Raw genomic sequence first — 19,443 nt, forward strand, 5'->3', positions numbered from 1 at the left:
AAGCTACTAATCCATCGTTAATCTTGTATTAAAACTAAAAACTAACTAGATGTCCAAAAGCTAGGATACGAACACTAACTAAATAGTAGATAAGCAATAAGATAACAACCTATTAACACTAATAAAAACAAGCTAGGTTAGGAAAGTTACCTCATTTGAAGAACAAGGGACCAAGAGAGCTCATTCTTTCTCCAAATCACTCTCACTCTCTCTCTCTAGGAATAAATTGATTGAAGGGGCAAAAATAGGGTGAAAGGGCGAGGGTGGCAATATTTATAGTTTTAGAATCGCACAAGATATGGTTGAGGTGTTATTTTTCAGTACTATCAATAATCGAATGTTCAGGTTGTACTATTGAAAGTTTAACTATCTAACTTTGAATGTTCGGCATCCCACTCGATTGTTCGAGACCCAACTTGAACTTTCGTCATCGAACGTTCGATGTCCCACTCGAACGTTCGGCCTACACAGAAACTCTTAAAAGTCCAAAATCTTGCACTTTACAAATTGAGAACCAATCCTAGCATCCTTAAGTTATATTTAGAGCGTGCTTAACCCTAATTAACGTTCAAGGTATTACAATTCCAAAGCATGCTTTCTTTTTATGGTTTACTATGAAAGACTGCCTCTCTACTGGTAATAGGTTGCTGAATTGGGGGACTAGTGGTGATGTCTTGCCTATTCTGTAGACATTATATTGAAACTAGGGAGCACTTATTTTTTTGAGTGTGGACTAAGTAGCCGTTTGTGGAAGACAATTATGCAATTGTGTTTACAGTCGGGTATGCCTATGGAGTGGGATATATGCAGATGTGGATAGAGCATTAAGGGATTGGAAAGGGAAATCTCTCCAAGCCACGATTTGTAGACTAACTTTGGGGTCGGTTGTATATTTCTGGATGTTTAGGAATGATTTTAAATTTGGAAATTTTAAGCTCTCGGAGGAGAAGCTTGTACAGAAAGTTTGTAGGGAAGTTAGGAACCGGATTGTAAAGGGCTATTTCCAGCTAGTAGTGACTATTGTTTTGTGTTCTAAATTGGGGTATTTATCACAATATTTTGTGTTGACTATTATGTGATTATGGTTATGTGCAAATGCTGTGGTGCTTTCAGGTTTTGTGGAGTTCTGTGTTTTGGTTGTTGCTGTTTGAGCTTGGAAGAGCTTTGATTTGCTGCTTCTGCTTCTTTTTGGAGTTGGTTTTTGTGATATGCTTTGGGTTTCTGCGGGTCCAGGTGTGCTGCTGGAATGTGGAGACTGGAGCCATTTGGTTGTACATGCTGTTTTGTGTTTGGTTAGTTGCTTTGGTTTTGTTTAGCCAGAAGTAGTTGTGTAGCTCCTCTTTGCTATTTTGAGAGATTTGGTATGGATTTTTGCCTACGTAGCCTGATGGTTGTGTTCCAGCTTGGCTGCTGTGTAGTTTCTTTGGTTGGTTGGTATAAAAATAATTTGTCCATAAATTTTTTTTTTTTTTTAAAGAAAAAAAAAAGAAAGAGATAAAAAAAAAGTAATGTTATATACCACAACACTATTTTACTATTTTACTATGCTTACGTGGCATTGTTAATTTACTATTGAATTTTTTTTTTATTTTTTTTTTTTAAAAAATGGCTGATCTAAAGGTTGATTAACAATGCTACATCAGCATAGTGGTGCAATATATAGCATATTTTATAAAATTCAAATTAACAAGAGAACCTGTATGTCCACATAATTTGGAAAGTTTCCACCATGAATATTATTAAGTATAAGGAGAATCAACCACCACTGCAAATAATTGGAAAACTCTCGAGCATCATGAAAATCAAGCCCAAGAAAAAAATATAAATTAAATATCACTTCAATTATATTTAGTCAAAGATTCGTTTCTAACTAATACAGACCCCGCGCTCTAAAACAAAAATGAACTACTTTATAAGAAAACAGAAATCTCCATAAAATTGCCAATATTCTTGATGATGTTACCTAACAGCTTCATTTTGAAAAGAGTTGTAGTTATAGTACTTTCCTTGTATGACTCACAAGTATAGTCCATGTCCTCAGTCATCAATCATAAACCTTGAAGCCTTACCAGGAGCCTGAAAAAAAAAAAAAAAAAACATTAGAAATGAAAACAATGCCAACAGGAAGGCTTTGAAGATATTTTGTGGGCAATGTTTATTATAGGATATTGATTAGAGGACGCTTTCATTAACAGGAGCATGTTTCAGCTGTGCAAAGAGAGAGTGGTAAGCCTATGCACATAATGTGAACAAAGATGCAGCAAAGGATTGTACCATGGATGGGTGTTTAAGTACCGAAACACTGTACATGCTGCCTCCACGATCACGGGAAAGGAGAAGCCTGACGTGTGGGATGCTCTTCCAACTCTCTCCTAGAGCTGGTTTAGAGATACCTCCCTCCCCACCCACTGTGTGATTGGTCACCTTCAAAAATATTTTCCAAGTGCAGTATTGTTCCAAGGCACAAGCAATGAGACCCAGCTAAATCACTAATTGAATGCATCCAAAATTAAATTTACTTTGTTGTTTCCAGAAGCATATATTAACTCTCCATTTCGGCCGAAACCAGTTGATACCATAACAATTGGACTTATGTGAATTGACAGAATGTAAAGGATACCAGGGTGGAAATAGAGCTACCTATTCAAGTAAATCAATAGTTTTATAACAATATATTTCATACAGTTGAAAGCTAATTTTAGAAGATGCCAGTTCAGTAAAACGATTATATTGACAAGCTGGGTGAAGTGATGATCACTTTTGCAGTACATTAACAATTGTGACACTATAACAAGGTCATCTAGGAAGATTATGATAAACAGAGAGTACAACTGCTTGAATAAATGGCAGTGAGAAATTATGTAACTGCAATCAAAATATTACTCATACACTATCTTCTTTTCTTTTTTTCTAATTCTTTCATTCAATGTTGCTAAGGCCGTTAATCAAGGGCACTGATTTTTGGCTTTAGCTACATAGTTGATACCTTGATGTAGGGCCCTTTGCTGAAGGATTCCTACTGCTTGGACCGTCAAAATTCCAAACGCAATTAATCGCAATTTTTCCTTATTTATATAGATTAATGAAGAATAAGTCAACAATCACTGATTTATAATCTTTGATTCTAATTTTGAATTATAAACCTTTATTATAATCTTTGATGTAATGTTTGATTACAATCTGTAGGCTCTAGTGAACTATATGTAGGGGGTTTGTAAATGACAAAAGGGATCATTTGGGATAACACTTTTGAGTTCTTTTTTCTCTTTATTTTGAGTCTTGTTCTTAATTTTAATCGTTTCAATTCTACCACATCAATCCTATTACAAACAAATACTTTAGCTGTGGGGGGGGGGGGGGGAATCAGGTTTAAATTGCATCATAGACAAACAAATCTAGAAGCTAGGATTTCCAGTTACTAAGAAAATAAAATCTGGATTCCATTGCAAAGCATACCAGTACTGAAAGGTTATGCTCATTAGCTAATTTCTTCAGCAGAAATCCAGCAGAAATCATCAAAGCGCGTCCTGTATTTACCGACCAAGCATGATCCCATCAGTTGCTAAACCGATGTCAGTTGAACACGACAGATCCAAGACAAACCAATATCCTAAAATGAAAGGAAGCATATAATATAAATACCTTAAGGAAACCTTCTTTCTATGGGAAATGGACATTAGTACATAAAAAATAAAAAATCAATAAATAAATAATAGAAGAGAAGAAATATATGTCCTCCTAATAGAAGTAATGAAAGATGTTACAAAAAAAAATGTTAAAACAAAACAAAACAAAACAAAACAAAACAAAACAAAAAAAAGAAAAAAAAAAAAAGAGCATTCCTTTTACCCAGAGAATCAGGTTCCTGATTAGCAAAAAATAAAATAAAATCCACTCATTAGGCTTAAGCAAATTGCATAATAAATATGGTCTCTGTTTCAGAGTTATACTTTTTTTTTGAAAGCAGAGTTATACTTAGATATATGTCAAGTCTAATAACTTATATATCGGCAGCAGAACATTTGATATGTTGAGGTTGAGTTTACTATAAAATACAGAATCTATGGCAAACAGAATACCACTTTCTTTCTTTTTTATAAGTTTTTGGCCCCAAGGAGAGGGGAAGGGAAAAATGCCACGTTCTCATGAATGTAACATAATAGGCTAGCCCTTTCAAATTGCTAGTTCACGATAGTGATGGTCTCTTTACATTCCCCCTTACATAGAGAAGAGGAAAGGACTTTGATTTGGTTCAGGCAATTGAAAGTTCACATCCTTCTCCAATAAATCATCAAGATATATATATATCTATATAGACACACACATTAGAAAAAAGAATACTTACCAAAAAAATATAAAAAATTACATGCCAAAAAAATTACAAAAAAGAAATAGGCCGAATCACTAAGCCTGTTCAATCAGGACATCAACAAAGTTGCATGATTTTGAAAATTAACTGAACGTCATTTCTAAATGGTGCAGGAGTTGAGAATTTTAGGGATGCTTCAAGAAAGTTATAACAAGTGACGACAAAATCACAACACACAGAAAGAGAGAGAGAGAGAGAGAGAGAGAGATGCATTTTTTGTTTAAGGAGTTTAAGCGATTTACTAATCTACCAAGGACAGTATGATTTTACATACAAGAAAGTATACCCCGTGAACCACTGCCTCCAAGGATTGGTGTAATCAGTGATGATATCGAATCAATAATAAGCAACCGCACCTGAGTGTCTCCTCTCTGCATCTGAACCAGTTGTCATTCATTTCAATACCCCAGAAACTGAAATTCTACCAAAATATACCAGCCAAAGTGCTTCATGTCCAATGCAAACCTGAGATCTGATATTGAACTCTAGCTGATGTAGCACATGAAACATTGTAAAGATGTCAAACACGGAGTGGCATAATATGTCGTTCATTACCTTCTGCAGAATTCTGGGTTTAGCCTACAACAAAATTTCAATTGGGAGAAAATTAGACAGAGAAGAGTTTTACACTGCATAGCGAGCCAAAAAAAAAAAAAAAAAAGTAAATTGATAAAAGTGATAATATGGTTAACCTGGTCAATGGCAGGGTCAGAATGTCGACAAATAAAGTGTGTAATGCGTTGGGGTGAAAAAGAGTTGCCTGTATCTAAGTATACAACGCTGCCCATATGCTCCTTTGCAGCATTGGATGCGGCTAGTAGGCAAAGCTAGAAATTAACAAGAATTTGGATAAGCTGTAGAATAAATATAAATGCATTTATATATATATATTGTTTAAGTGCTTATGGTATCATTTGGAGAAGTGATATGATCGCATCAAGATGTGCTGATCATATAGAACGCTTAAGCATACCACAAGAAAACAACGTCCAAAAACCCCAAACAGAATTGCAGAGACATGATCCAGAAGTAGTATTCATCAGGAAAAATAACAGCTATCACAAATGAAGGGGCTCCTTACTTGTGTTTTACCAGAAGATGATGGCCCAACGAGTTCAGTTAACTGTCCCACGCGTAATCCACCTTTAAGTAAAAAATCGATCCTAAGTCATGCAACCCGAAACATTTTATTAGGTATCCTAATAGAATCATAACTCCCTTACAGCAAAAGAAATAGGGCAATCTTTGTGCTCAAATTACCCTTCACAACCAGTGGATAACACATGTTTATTCCGTTGAGCATCTTCCAACAGCTCCATACCATTCAACCATGGCTGATGCTGACCATCAATTATAGACAGGACTTGGGTAATACCCTAATTGTCCAGAATCGAACAGGTTAAAATACCTACTATGTGGTATTAGATAACTTTTCAACAATAAAACAATGGAGTACATTCCTTAACAAAAATTCTTCAGGAACCCAACCTGCTTTAATCTCTTGGAGTCAGATTCTTGGTCCGCAAAAGCAACTAATACATAGAGGTCATGCAAGAGTAAATCCTCTACTGCAAAACCACAAACATGGAACATGCCAAAATATCAAGCCAAACTACGCAAAGGATTAGTAATAGCGATTATGTAATTTATCCCAAGGGACATTTACACATAATATAAAAAGAATACTAATTGCTGAGACTAGTGCCGTAAAACCACCAGCGGAGCTGGGGGCCTGCTACTGATCATCATATCTCGCTCTTTTTTTTTAATAAGTAATCAAGATGAATTAAAAGCGTAAGGCACTCTCAAGTACACAAAGCATGCAAGAGAAAACACATAGCTAGAAGGAGAAAAAAGAACAAGAAAATCACGAAAATTAAGCACTAAAAGGGATACAAATGCTGTTGTTCAAAGATAAAGAGTATAGAAGAAAAAAAAATATAAGCTCCTCCAACATGCTCTAGCGGTCTTTAAAACTCCTATTATGCATTTCCTTCCAAAGACACCATAAGAAGTAAGAAGGCACCATCTTCTACACCGCTACACTCCGAGTGCTACCAGCAGTCCACCTACAAGCAAGTCAACAACTTGTCTAGGCATAACTCAAGATAGCCCGAAGAAACTGAAAAAAAACATTCCATAACGCACAAACCACCTCAATTGGAGGCAAGGGACTTCAGCCTATCAGCCTGATAGGGAGTGTTTACAAGATCCTGGCAAAAGTTCTAGCGAATAGATTGCAACCTATAGTGGGAAACCTTATTTCCAACAGCCAGAATGCTTTCATTGGGGGGCGTCAGATTCTAGACTCTATTCTAATAGCCAATGAATGTCTAGAGAGCAGATTAAGATCAGGAATTCCTAGGGTTTTATGCAAACTTGACCTGGAAAAAGCTTTTAATCATGTTAATTGGGGCATCCTTTTCTATATTTTGAGACATACGGGTTTTGGCCCTAAATGGAGGAAGTGGATTTTGGCATGTATTTCCACAGCTCGCCTCTCGATCCTAATCAACGGCAGCCCGCATGGCATCTTCTATAGCTCTTGGGGTCTTCGCCAAGGGGACCCTCTATTTCCGCTTCTCTTTGTTTTAGTCATGGATGCCTTCAGTATGATGCTTTCTAGAGCAATGGAAGGGGGCTTTCTTTCTGGCTTCCGAGTTGACAATCGCAACAACTCCCCCTTGGAGATTTCACTTCTGTTGTTCGCGGATGATACTCTTATTATGTGTGATGCTGACGTGGATCAAATTCATAATTTGGAGTGCTTTGAGGCCATCTTGAGTTTAAAGGTTAACCTTCAAAATCCGAGTTAGTTGCAGTGGGGGAGGTCCCATACATTGAGGGGCTGGCGAACATCCTCGGTTGTAATATCTCTTCTCTTCTGTTCCGTTGCGTTACTTGGGTCTTCCTCTTGGTGCTCCCTTCAAATCTAAAGCCATTTGGGATAGGGTAATTGAGAAAATGGAGAAAAGGTTGGCGGGTTGGAAGAAGAATTATTTGTCCAAGGGAGGACGCCTTACTCTCATCAAGAGGACGCTTTTTCAAGTATTCCCACTTATTTTCTTTCTCTCTTCCCCCTACCAACTAGCATAGCCAAAAGACTTGAGCGTTTTCAGAGAGATTTTCTGTGGGACAATCCAGGCGGGGAACACAATTTACATTTGGTAAACTGAAAGACTGTTTGCTCCCCAATTGCGAGAGTGGGCTTAGGCGTCAAAAACCTTACTCTGTTTAACAAATCCCTACTCGGTAAATGGCTTTGGAGGTTCGGGAATGAACAAGATTATTTATGGAGGCATGTGATTGCTTCGAAATACGGAATCCAGAGAGGGGGGTGGTGCTCTGAGGAAGTGCGAGGTTCTTATGGGGTTAGTCTCTAAAGGTATATTAGGAAAAATTGGAGAGCTTTTTCCAATTATATTTCCTTTAAAGTTGGGGATGGCCTTCGCATCCGTTTCTGGCATGATAAGTGGTGAGGTGATAGTGCTCTAAAGTGTTCTTTTCCTGAATTCTTTGCATTAGCTCGTAACAAGGAGACTTTGGTTTCAGAGTACATGGACCGCTCTAGTCCACACACCCTTTGGAATTTTAATTTCATGCGAGATGTTCATGATTGGGAAATTGAATCTCTAGATTCTTTTCTCACTCTTTTATACTCCATGAACCCACGTTTGGGAGCTACGGATAGCATGGTGTGGACTCCTTCAAGCCGGCATAGTTTTGCAGCAAAAAGCTACTACACTATTTTAACTTCTCCTAACAGTGAAGAGCCTAGTTCATTCCCCTAGAAAAGCATTTGGAAGGTGAAGGCCCCTCCACGCATTGCTTTCTTCTTATGGGCTACAGTTCTGGGTAGAATCCTCACGGTGGACAATCTTAGAAGGCGGGGGTTTCAGCTAATTAATCGATATTGCCTTTGTAAGAAGGATGATGAAACTATTAATCATCTTCTCCTCCATTGTAAGTTTTCTGTGGATATCTGGCACTTAGTACCTATCAGCTTTAGGGTCTCTTGGGTCGCACCTGGTAACATGCCTCAACTGCTCCATTGTTGGAAATTCTTTAGGCATGGACATCCTAGAGAAGTTATTTGAAAAGTTATTCCAGCCCTCTTAATGTGGAGCATTTGAAGAGAAAAAAACCGTCGAATCTTTGAGGGTAGTGAGTCCAATATGCTACTTTATAAATCCTCCTTCCTGAGATCTCACCTGGATTGGGCCCTTACTCATGTTCCTACCTTCTCTTCAGGGAATTTGGTAGATCTAATTTGTTTTCTAAAGTGTAACAACACCTAGTTCTTAGCGCTTTTGTATATATGGTAGAGCAAAAACCCGCGGACCCGCCCCACCCCACCCCTAAAAACACAGGTTTTAGCATTTTTTTTACGGGTACGAGTTGGATTTTAATCAACCTGTGCGGGGCGGGGCGCGGGTTTTTTTTTTTTTTCCCCACGGAACCCTGCCCCGCCCCGCCCCGCCCCGTGTAAATTAAAAATTAAATTAAATTAAAAAATTAAAAAAAAAAATAGAAAAAAATAGAAAGAAAAAAAAACCCTAATTTGTTAACCTAGAGCGCCGCCCCCCCTCATATTTTCTTTTTCTTTTCTTCCAAATTCTTCTTCTTCCTAGTGCTGTAGCCCTTCTTCACAGAATCACGAAGAGCTAAAGTGAGCTAAGTCACCTCCTGACCGAGGGAGGCGTTTGTTAAGAAGTGTTTCCCCAGATGGGTCTACCAAGCGAATCAGAAGGGGGCGTGGTTTTAGTCAACGGTACTCTTATGCACGGCGATTCAGAACCCCATCTGCATCTCCTGTGAGGTCTTATCGTTATGGTGGTAGAAATGACCGGGACAGGTAAGTGGCACCTAATTGTGGATTCTTTGACCTTCAAATTATAAAATATGTAAAAATGAATGATCGTGTTTGCCTGCTTTCCTAGGTATTCAAATTACAGAAGGTATTCCCCTAGGCGTTACCGAAGCCCACCAAGAGTAAGAAGTCCTCCAAGGTTTGTGATCTGCCTCTTCTATAGTTGCAACTTTTGTCTCACAAATACTAGGGCTACTTTTGAAATGACTATTATTACCTGAATAAAGCCTACAAGTTCACCATTTATGATGTGGAAGTTATTTTTGTTGGTGAATTAGATTGGATTCCATAAAAACAAAGCTGAATAATCCCTACCTCGATCTCAATCTCATTCCCATGTTTAGAAATTTTCCATTACCATGCTTTTCTGGGTATAAAACTAAGAGCTAGTTTTAAAAAAAGAGAGCTGCTGCATTATTCTACATTCTTCTCCATACCCGCGAGGATCCCCGCCCCATCCCCAACCGCCCTACACGGTTGCAGGGGGTTTTTGGCGGGGTGCGGGGCCAAAAAACTGCCATCCCCGCCCCATGCTCAGCCCTATTTGTATAACAGCTAGTTCTTTGGGGCTCTTGTTTTCTTGTATATTTTTCGTGTTCGAGGATTTTCCTCTTTCTTCTATAAAACTTATTAGTATTCATAAAAAAAATAAATAAATAAAAAAGAAGATGGTCCAATGGCATGCAACTTCATGAGGTTGTCTATAGTAAGGATCTTTCCTAGGCCACCGACCAAACAAAAAAAGTCATTCTCAAAGGAGCCTAAGTTCACCAAACACTCTTCCAAGAGAAAGCAAGCCTTCACTACAACCTAGGATACTGTTAAAGAATCTAACATCGAACAACTCTCTTTTGGAGGGGTCATATCTTACTAATGTGGTAACATAAAATATGGTGTCAAAAAGCATCATTCTTCTTAATAGTTACTCCATATTCCAAATTAAATGTCATCATTTCTTTAAATTATCTTAAAATAAGTGTTCATTGTCCAAAAGTGGAAATATAACTCTTTCATTTTACAATACAACTCTTTTTAAGTACTTACAAAATTAAACAAGATTCTCTTTGAAAATTTTGTCCTAAAGAAAGATTGAGTATTTTAAGAACATTGCCATATTGATCTACTTTTATTAATAGCCTATTTTATTCACAACCAAGATAACTAATTTGAGACAGAAAATATTTTAATAAATATTTTATTAATTAAAATAATTCCATCCATGTATACAAAGTTGAAAAGCTTTTAAATATACCGATTTATTTAACAAAAATATTGATTTGGACATCTGAATACAATAGACATAAAAATTCAATGAAAAATAAAAACAGAATACTAAAAATTATAGAAAAAAAAAAAAAAAAAAAAAAAAAAAAGAAAAAAGAAGGGGCAAATATATTAGATAACAAGATATAATCATTTATTATTATTATTTTTTTATTTTTTTTTATTTTTTGAAGGAAAGTTGAACTTTCATTGATATAATCAAACATTACAAACAAACATTGCAGCATACAAGCAACAAACAACCATAACAGTACTCATCCACCCTAGGTGTACATTTAATTTGACTCGAAAGACTCAAAATAAATACAGACAGTTGCAACTAAAAAATAATCCAACTAACAGAATGGTGCCTCTGCGTTGACATACACCTTTACTTGAACAAGGAGTCGGTCACACAAACTGGGCAAAAGCCAAAGACTGAATTAGTACACGCACAATGCAAACTGTCAGAGAAACCCACAACTAAATCAAACACAAGAGAGCTCAAACAGGATTCTAATATTTTTAAAGATACTATTAGATCACATGTTATTCTTTGTTTTGAAAATATTTTTTTACTATGTCAACTCGTTTCTAATCATAGAAAATGATAAGATTTTCAAGCAGGATTTTTTCATTAGTCTATCTTTTTTAAGTGTCCTTCGTCTACGTCAATTTAAACCCCAACCTACCAGTAGGAGATCCATGCGTTTCATTACATAGTTGTTTTATTTTAGCACCCAGTGGTGGGTGGGATTGCAGTGCATCCATGCCTAATTCATCTTATAAATTGCATTACATGAAGATAGCATTGGGTCATTGTCAACAAGAAAGGAGGGCATATGAACACTACCATGATGACTACAATGCACATATCCTCATGCAGATTTACGACACTACTTACATGATTCTATTTTTTTACATCGAAACAAGTGGACATTAAAACTTAAAAGATATATTAGATGTTTTTAGAAGACGGAAGGAGTTGCAGAAACTATAATTTTTTTTTTTTACATTTATCTTTTTATTTTTCCCCGTAAAGCAAAATCTTGATTCCGCCACTGCATAAAATGGCGTTGAGGGATGGTGAGCAATCTTAAAACACTACACTAAGGTTCTTCAAAAAGTTCAATCTATGCTCTACAAGTTCTCAACAAAGAATTCAACCAAAATGATTCCCCTGATTGGATTAACGTAATTTGCGTCAAATGGTGATTTTTTCTTCGGAAAAGTAAATAAATTTCATGCGAAAGGTATTTAATTTATCCCGAATCAAAATGCTTTAGAAACTATAACAAAGAATCGAACATGACATTTGAACGGAAGACAAGCGTCAAAAGAGAAATAGTTTCTGAGGAAAATAAACGAAGGAAGGGGGCTTGAAAAGTAGGAGGGGAAAACGGACCTGAGAAAATGCCGTGAGAAGCACAGAAGTTATGGAAGTTGTAGTCTATAATCGGATACTCTTGCTCCAGAGACTTCAACGGTGCCATTTCTCGCACTCTCCTCTCGTCGCCACACGGGTATCTTACAGCTCAGGACTCTCTCTCCCTCTTTCTCTGAAACCAAAACTATTTCTTTCGCGGCTAAATCCAAATCGTGTTAATAGGTTTATATAAACTTCTTTTTCTCCCTTTTTTTCTGTTTTTATGACGAAGTATATGAAGTTTTGCCTTAATAAATTTGGCTGTGTTGGATTGTTTGGTAACGGTGGTTTTTATGCTTGGGAGATTAATTGTCATGATTATTTTAAAATGAGTGATTTTAAAAACCCAGATAAATGTTTGGGACAAAATTGCAGTTTGATCTTTAAAATCCAAATTTTCTATATTTTCAAATCATAACTTTTTAAAAACACAATTCTCAAACAATGCAATTTGGTTTAAAATCGTACTGACAAATTTCTGATCAAGTCGGATTGTATGCTTAATTACGTTGGAAGACGAGATTTGTTGGTTTATTTAATTCATCCAGAAGGTTTATTTACATAATTTTAATTTTTTTTTTTTTTTGGTCTGCTTTAGTTATTACGAGTTGAAATAGATGAATTTCTCGTCTTAAAAAGCAAGTAGAAATTTTAAGATCAGTAACTATGTTCTTTTGCAGGAGATTAAGAAAAGAGTTCATTAGATTTAAATGATCTAAAAAGAAGTGAAATCCAAATGTTTGGAAGATTATCGGACAAGTTCTTCTTCTAATCCATTAAATTAAAATAAAAGCACTTCTCACATTAACACGATGAAGCTAAACAACATCTAGAAATTATTTGCTGACCAGAATAAAATGGAAAAACTAAAGGCATCATTAACATGGAAAGTTTCAGAGAACCAAACCATATTAACCAAGTCTAAAATTATAAAGCAGGAACATAAACGATAAAGAAATCCCCACAGGCCTACAGCAAGCTTTATGCTTTTTATTTGGGGGTGACTAGGAAACTAACAAGACTAAGCTAGTTTTTTGTTCAGCTCGGTGGAGGGAAGAAAATTTCATCAGAAGTCCTCTTAGAGCGGAAAAGTTTCTCTGTATCCGGATCCACATTGAATGCAGCCTTGAGCACCTCAGGAGATAAAGCCTTCCACACTGAAGTCCTTCCAGCTAAGTGTGTGAATATCGGACTGCCACAGGAAAGAAGAATCATATAAGTCCTAAACACTTCAAAAGAGATAATAATACACAAAAATGCAATTTAAGGAATTGAATTGGCTCTGCTGCTAAGTTCTTCTTGATAAAGAACCCATTGCCTCTACTAATAGCAGATCAGGAAAACAGTATGCTCAAAGGCGAAGAGGAATATAATTATGGGGCTAAGAATGTGGAAAAAAATCTTACTTGGGGGTGGTGATGATAGAGAACCACTCCATACCCTCAGGAGATGCAATCTTGGACACAACAAAAAACCTTGGCACAATGAACAAATTACCCGCCTTAAGAGTTGTTTCCAAGACCCTGCGGCCATCAACACCAACAACTTGAACACGGCCGCTACCTCGAACAATATAAGTAACCTGCAATGCAGAGTCGCAAGAGAATCCAGGAGAGCACATGGCACTCCCATCCAACCTAACAAGGTCAGCCCCAAGGCCAACCTCACCAACCAAAGGAAGGTTCTTAGTGTTCAAAACCACCACCCTTCCACCTTTTTTAATGTCCACATCTAATGGAGCCTCCTCACAATTCAATGCCATACCCTCTCGATGTTCCTTCTTTGGCTCAGGCATTTCAAAGTTCCCATCAAGCTTGACAATCCCATTGCCTGATTGCTTTCCAACAAGGGTCTTAACAACATTCTCATCCAAGTCCCATGCTCGGCCCACAAATTCAGTTGAAAGGCCAGTGAAGATCCCATTGGAACCCGTCAGGAAAAACTCAGTAAACTCACCAGCTTTGTGAGCTTTTGATGTATCTCCCAAGAAAAGAACAACTAACTCGGTGTCCTCTTTGTTGTACCACCATGTTACAACACCAAAAGGGAGGGCAATAGCATCACCCTTCTTAATTGCAAGGACCTTCTCTTCTGATTCAGGAAGGACAATTCCAGCTCTACCACTTCCTATAGAAAAGAAAAGTCAACGAAGAATAAGTTAAGATTCAGGTAAACCCCAATTATAAAGCATGTAAAGTTTGTAGACGGTATTCACTGAATACGTCTGGAACTGCTTTCAACAAAGAAAGCAGTGCTTATTTCTTCTGCTACATGCACAATAGGTCAATAGCAAAATACTACGCTTTTCAAAATCATCAAGTCATCCTTACAAGCTGATCCAAAAATCATTGTTATATCCAACATCTAAATCCCTGAAAATTAACTCTTCCATAATAATTCAAACAATCTGGCTGCTTTACTCTCTATTTTTTTTCCCCTATTAATCCAATTAAATAGCCAATCTTAAGAAAAAGCACCAAAAAAAAAAAAGATTGGAACAAAATTTCAAAATATGATAAGAGATGGGCTAATAAAACCCACTATCATAATAACAGCAACACGAGCAATCTTCTATCAAACAGTTGACCAGATTCGCATGATATGATTTGAATCCACCTAGCCCGTGATGATAGTGGGATGTGACTTACCACAATACCAGATCACCTTTGTGCTTTCTACTATTAAGTTACTGCCCCCATATTAACCCAAAAGAACTAGAAATTTCTCATGATGCAACTTAAGAACCAAGAAAATCTACAATCCTTATTTAAGTTTCATGAACAAGGTCAGTTATGAATACCTCAAAAATTATAACGAACTGGTTTGTTTTACGAATTGCATAACTAAGGGGAAAAAAAAAAAAAAAAAAAAAACCATCCATTAAATAATTAAATTAATTCTCGCCAAACAAATCATCAAAGACTGAATGACCATCCCAATACATTCAATGAATCTAACAACAACGACAACAATAGAACATGGAACATATAATTGATCAGAAAACAAATGAAAATTAACACCCACAGAATATAAAGACGTGAAAAAAAAAAAAAAAATGGAATCAGATGAGATAACTAACATATACCTTGGAGGACATAGGCAACCATGGCAGAATCAGAGTAACGAGGAAGAGCAAACCCGTGCTTCTCAAGAGCCAACTTGGCCGCACCAATATTCCCTTCACGCAGCATGGGAAGCTCAGATGGGGACCAGGCGTAATACGCACCACCATTGTCTCCGTACACCTTCTTGGCCAACTTTGGAGAAAGATCAAGTTCCATTTTTCTTTTTTCTTTCAGTTTCCAGGAAACCAAACACCAAATAGAAAAAGCAGAGAAGGAATAAATGTATGCGTTAATAGAGACTGAGAAAGGTGGTATATATAGAGAGTCAGAAGATCATTAACGGAAGGACTCTGAGGAATTTGATTCGGATTAGATAAGAAAAGGTAATTGATTAAGGATAAGACTCAAGCTCAATGTATTCTACTTAAATTGCACCATTCTGAATTTGTGGAGTAATGATGAGTATCAAAACCTTAACTGTGGGTCCGCTTAGCTTCTAAGGCCAACACGTCAGCAAACTTTGTGCAGGTGGGAATATACTATTTGGCTAGTATAAAATTATTTACATAATTAAGAGAACCTAATTAGTTTTTTTTTTTTTTTTTTTTTTTGTTATTTCATTAATTTTTTGGTGGGGAAGAAAAATGCCGATAGGAATGAATATTAGGATTTCATTGATTTTACTTTGATAAGATTTGGTAGATGTTAGATAAGGTTAGTTATTTCACATTTTAAACGTTATCTCTTTTTCTTTTAAGATATTAATCACTAACTTTTTATTTAGATTTTATTAATTATTGATCGGATATAAATTGTATAAAGAAAAACATAAAAAGAAAAAAAAAAGTTTATGAGAAATTAAATTAAAGCAGTATTTCTTTTTTTTATTATTATTATTTTTTTTTATAAAAACCAGCATGCTTTATTGCAATTAAAGTAGTGTTTCACTGTCAGGTCAAGCCTCCATGATTTAAGCATCTTTTTTTTATTACACACACACATATATATATATTATGATTTGGTGTTTTATGATCTAGCTTCATTATTTGTCACGGCCTACCAAACATGTAACACAAATTTATATTTTTTAAATGAGAAATGTTAGAAATTTTTTTAGGCTCTAATGTCTTCTTAGGTCCTTCTATACTGACATGACACCATATATTTTAGAGATATGATTCTCTACTATCTAAATATACAACTTTTCACTACCTTGTTTATGTGGTAAAGTGGTTAAAAGTTGTGTATTTATGTGGGAGAGAATCATATCTCTGTATTTTAATTTATAATTAAAATTAGAGAGATAAATCAAGTTGTAATTTTTCTTTATTAAAAACAGGGTGTTATGTCAGCATAGAATGACTCCAAAATGATACTACAATGAGCTCTAACATTTCTCTTTTTAAATTAATATCTATATTCATTATTCATAATAATGTGAATTTCTATTCGTATTCCAATAAATATTTTATGTATCAAACGTGTCTAAATATTTTATTTGGATATTTTATTTAATGGATGATAGAAGGAGAAAAGAATGAAAGATGAGCGAGTTTCTCTCCTTTGAATGATTGCAAGAAAGAAAAAAGAGGAAATGGAAGGTAATGTATTATGTGAATTGACAATCAAATTAAGGAGATAAATTATAAAAACTCATTTAAACTCTATTAAATTATTAAGTGTAGAAATATTTATTATTATATGAAAATTTGTTATTATAAAATTTAAACTCATTTATTATTATATAAACACTTGAAAAGAAATAAAATTTTTTTTTAAAAAAAAAAAAAAGGGAGAGAGAGACTGAGATAATGTTTAATAAATGGCTTATCTTTTTGTAGCCATAGCTAACTCACTCAAACAATAACTCTAACGTCTAACAAATCTTCCAAGATTGAAATAAAATCAATTATCCATTCCTAATGAGACCGATTATAACGCACCCAGTAGCTCATATCCTTAATCAAATCCTTGATTGCTTTTGTTATCTAATCCAAAGACAATAAGAGTTCTGGTGGAGTTTCATTATCGAAATGAAAAAGAGTCACACTTCTAAACAAAATTCGTTTACTCATTAACTCTATCGGATTATTTCCATTGAAGTGTACAAAGCAAAAACTCTAATTTGATTGACTTTAGGCGAGACCCATAACTATTAATATGACTAAGGGTGCGTTTTAAATTGCAATTTCGTAGGTAAAAAGTACGATTTTAAACCAAATCGTAGAAAATGAATCGCTAAAGAATTATGTTTATAAAAAATTGCGATTTGAAAACGCATAAAATTACTTTTTCAAATCACAGATAATGGGATGTTTTCTTAACAACGCATAATTTTAAAAGCTAACTTGCGATTTTAAAGATCAAATTGCAATTTTTTTAAACACTTAACTACGCTTTTAAAAATTAATTTTTCAAATCATACATTTTATAATCGTTATTTTTAAATCGCAAAGCCAAACAGACCCTAAACTCTAACCCAATTGACTTTAGACAAAACTCATTTATTAAATTACAAAATAACACCCTTGATTCTTTGAAATTAATTAAAACATATATTAAAATAATAATAACCTAAATAAAATTTTAGAAAAAAAAAATCCAATTATTCTTTTTTTTTTTTTTATCCGGCATCAATCTCATAATTCATGAATTTACGAACAACTGGGAGCTTTGTTGCATGTCTTTTTTCATGGTGATATTCACTTAGATGTAATAATCTTTATGAAACGTGGCATTAAAATTTGGGTAAATGTATAATAAATCTCTGAGTCGAAGCGCGATTAGTCCCTCACTTTCTAAAAATCAATATTTACTCCTTCTGTTTCTCGTGAATTTAAAATCAGTCATTCCTGACTTTTCTGTCTATTTTCGCAACTTCTATTAGGGTGAGTCACTGTTTGTCAACATAAGCATTGACACTTCAGCTTCAAAACGACGCCATTTTAATTGTTTACTTTACACCTCGGCCCCAATCGTGAGAAATGGAAGATGGGCGGCAGTTTGAAATTTTTTTCAAAAAATCAAGGACGAAATATAGAATATTCTATAAAACGTTAAGGACTTATTGTCCATTCACCCAAAAACAAGATTTTCTCTTCGTCGTCCTTGGCGTTGCTGTGGAAAATATCGTCGTAACCATTCTATTCCTGTTGCGAGTACCAAAAAGCTCATCGTCTCTCATTTATTCACAATTTTTATGTTGTTCTTTTTTCCAATTTAGGGTTTTGGGTTAATTTATCTAGAAATGATGTTGGGTTATGAAATGATGTTGTTATCACCGATGTCCAACAATTTTATAATTTTGATTTTGAAATTTGTTGTTGTGGGATGTCAACTACAATGTGGATATCTCTTTGGATGTGGTCAATTTTTAGGACATGTGAGTCAGATGTGGATGTTGAGATGGCTTGGAAAACGGATGGTGGGAACAATAAATTACTCAAAAGTGTTTGTCTTTAGGAGTAGTTGAGAATAAAGTGCAGTTAACATGTGGGGCAATGGGGATCGGGTTCGATTTTCAAGTTTTGGGAATTCCCAATTCATTGTAGTCCCTTATTTTTTTTCATATTCGTATGCATTTTACCACTTCTATTTTCACACATTTTGGACAAACTAGTGGAAATTGTGGTCCTTAAGTTTTGTGTATTCGTGTGTTTACTCATCCACTTTATGTTGCTGCATGTTAGTAACCGACTCCCAAACTTTTGAACAAATGCAACATATAGTAAACCTTGCATGCAAACTTCTCATGTAAATCCTGCCTATTTGTCAACATCATATTTTGTCTTCTTTAAAATTCAAACAACTAAAATTGTTTGACGCACACAAAATTGTTTGACTCTCATAAGGAGCACATTCAAAAGTTTCAAAAACAAAGTACTCACTTAGAACCCCTACAAAACCCTACGGTATTGACTGATTCACATTATTGAGACACTATCTTACCCCTCTTGTTTTTGGATGAATTACTTCTTTATAGACACAAACAAAGAGTACAAGTCTCACAAGCAAAAGCTAGAGACAACAAAACAAAGCTATTTTATACAACCTCACCCCTGTCTACAATCTTAATCTTCAGTAAACAACCTCAACTAAAAAAAAAAGAAAGCCCAACCCGAAAAACTATACAACAAAACAAAATTCCACAGCAAACTTAACAAACAAACTACCATTAACCAGACTAACAACGATTCATTTAAATTCTAGTTCTAAAAGTAACCAAGCAAGCTTCCTACAAATTTAATTCGAACATGCAAGATTTGGAACCATAGAAACAAAGTAAAAAGTTTCACTTTTCAAAGTTTATTACTTCAATTTCAGAGGGAGGGTTTTTGGGTATTACAAATATGATGCTTAAAGGGAGGGTTTTCAGAGTCACACCAGCCCTCATTCGGGATCTCACCCAAACGCCTGAGGTCCTCAACTCACCGTATCCATGGACCACGAA

At 35.4% G+C, this 19,443-nt stretch overlaps 2 protein-coding genes across 7 annotated transcripts; both read right to left on the reverse strand.

Annotated features, from left to right (window-relative positions):
• Positions 1-1,775: 1,775 nt before the first annotated feature.
• Positions 1,776-12,156, reverse strand: LOC133878049 (DNA repair protein RAD51 homolog 4). Of its 6 annotated transcripts, none has more exons than XM_062316535.1 (10): positions 11,908-12,156; positions 5,858-5,937; positions 5,630-5,745; positions 5,451-5,532; positions 5,062-5,196; positions 4,835-4,948; positions 4,656-4,746; positions 3,457-3,527; positions 2,296-2,424; positions 1,776-2,076 (listed from the first exon to the last, which is right to left on the reverse strand). In XM_062316535.1, the coding sequence occupies exons 1-10, from the start codon at positions 11,993-11,995 to the stop codon at positions 2,038-2,040; spliced, it is 945 nt and encodes a 314-aa protein (XP_062172519.1). In that variant the 5' UTR covers positions 11,996-12,156; the 3' UTR covers positions 1,776-2,037. The 6 variants fall into 6 exon arrangements, 4 of the variants coding, with proteins under 4 accessions (XP_062172519.1, XP_062172518.1, XP_062172520.1 ...); XM_062316534.1 differs by having other exon boundaries at positions 2,275-2,424; positions 11,908-12,152; XR_009901836.1 differs by lacking the exon at positions 2,296-2,424 and having other exon boundaries at positions 3,457-3,610; positions 11,908-12,154.
• A 511-nt stretch (positions 12,157-12,667) lies between these two features.
• LOC133878268 (glutelin type-D 1-like) lies at positions 12,668-15,405 on the reverse strand. Its single transcript, XM_062316803.1, has 3 exons — positions 15,014-15,405; positions 13,335-14,055; positions 12,668-13,120 (listed from the first exon to the last, which is right to left on the reverse strand). Exons 1-3 carry the CDS (start codon positions 15,207-15,209, stop codon positions 12,967-12,969), a joined length of 1,071 nt encoding a protein of 356 aa, XP_062172787.1. The 5' UTR covers positions 15,210-15,405; the 3' UTR covers positions 12,668-12,966.
• Positions 15,406-19,443: the final 4,038 nt, after the last annotated feature.

This window comes from Alnus glutinosa, chromosome 9, assembly GCF_958979055.1.
Source record: "Alnus glutinosa chromosome 9, dhAlnGlut1.1, whole genome shotgun sequence".
NCBI classification, from domain to species: domain Eukaryota; kingdom Viridiplantae; phylum Streptophyta; class Magnoliopsida; order Fagales; family Betulaceae; genus Alnus; species Alnus glutinosa.

What these genes read in the sequence shown, in the direction of transcription:
- LOC133878049 (XM_062316534.1), bottom strand. Translation starts at nt 11,995, where the DNA reads ATGGCACCGTTGAAGTCTCTGGAGCAAGAGTATCCGATTATAGACTAC. An exon ending in TTCTCACGGCATTTTCTCAG is followed by an intron (nt 5,938 to 11,907) that starts GTCCGTTTTCCC and finishes GTGGTTTTGCAG; the next exon opens with TAGAGGATTTACTCTTGCAT. An exon ending in TTATCCACTGGTTGTGAAGG is followed by an intron (nt 5,533 to 5,629) that starts GTAATTTGAGCA and finishes TGCATGACTTAG; the next exon opens with GATCGATTTTTTACTTAAAG.
- LOC133878268 (XM_062316803.1), bottom strand. Translation starts at nt 15,209, where the DNA reads ATGGAACTTGATCTTTCTCCAAAGTTGGCCAAGAAGGTGTACGGAGAC. An exon ending in GGTTGCCTATGTCCTCCAAG is followed by an intron (nt 14,056 to 15,013) that starts GTATATGTTAGT and finishes TCTTTTCTATAG; the next exon opens with GAAGTGGTAGAGCTGGAATT. An exon ending in TCTATCATCACCACCCCCAA is followed by an intron (nt 13,121 to 13,334) that starts GTAAGATTTTTT and finishes TTCCTGTGGCAG; the next exon opens with TCCGATATTCACACACTTAG.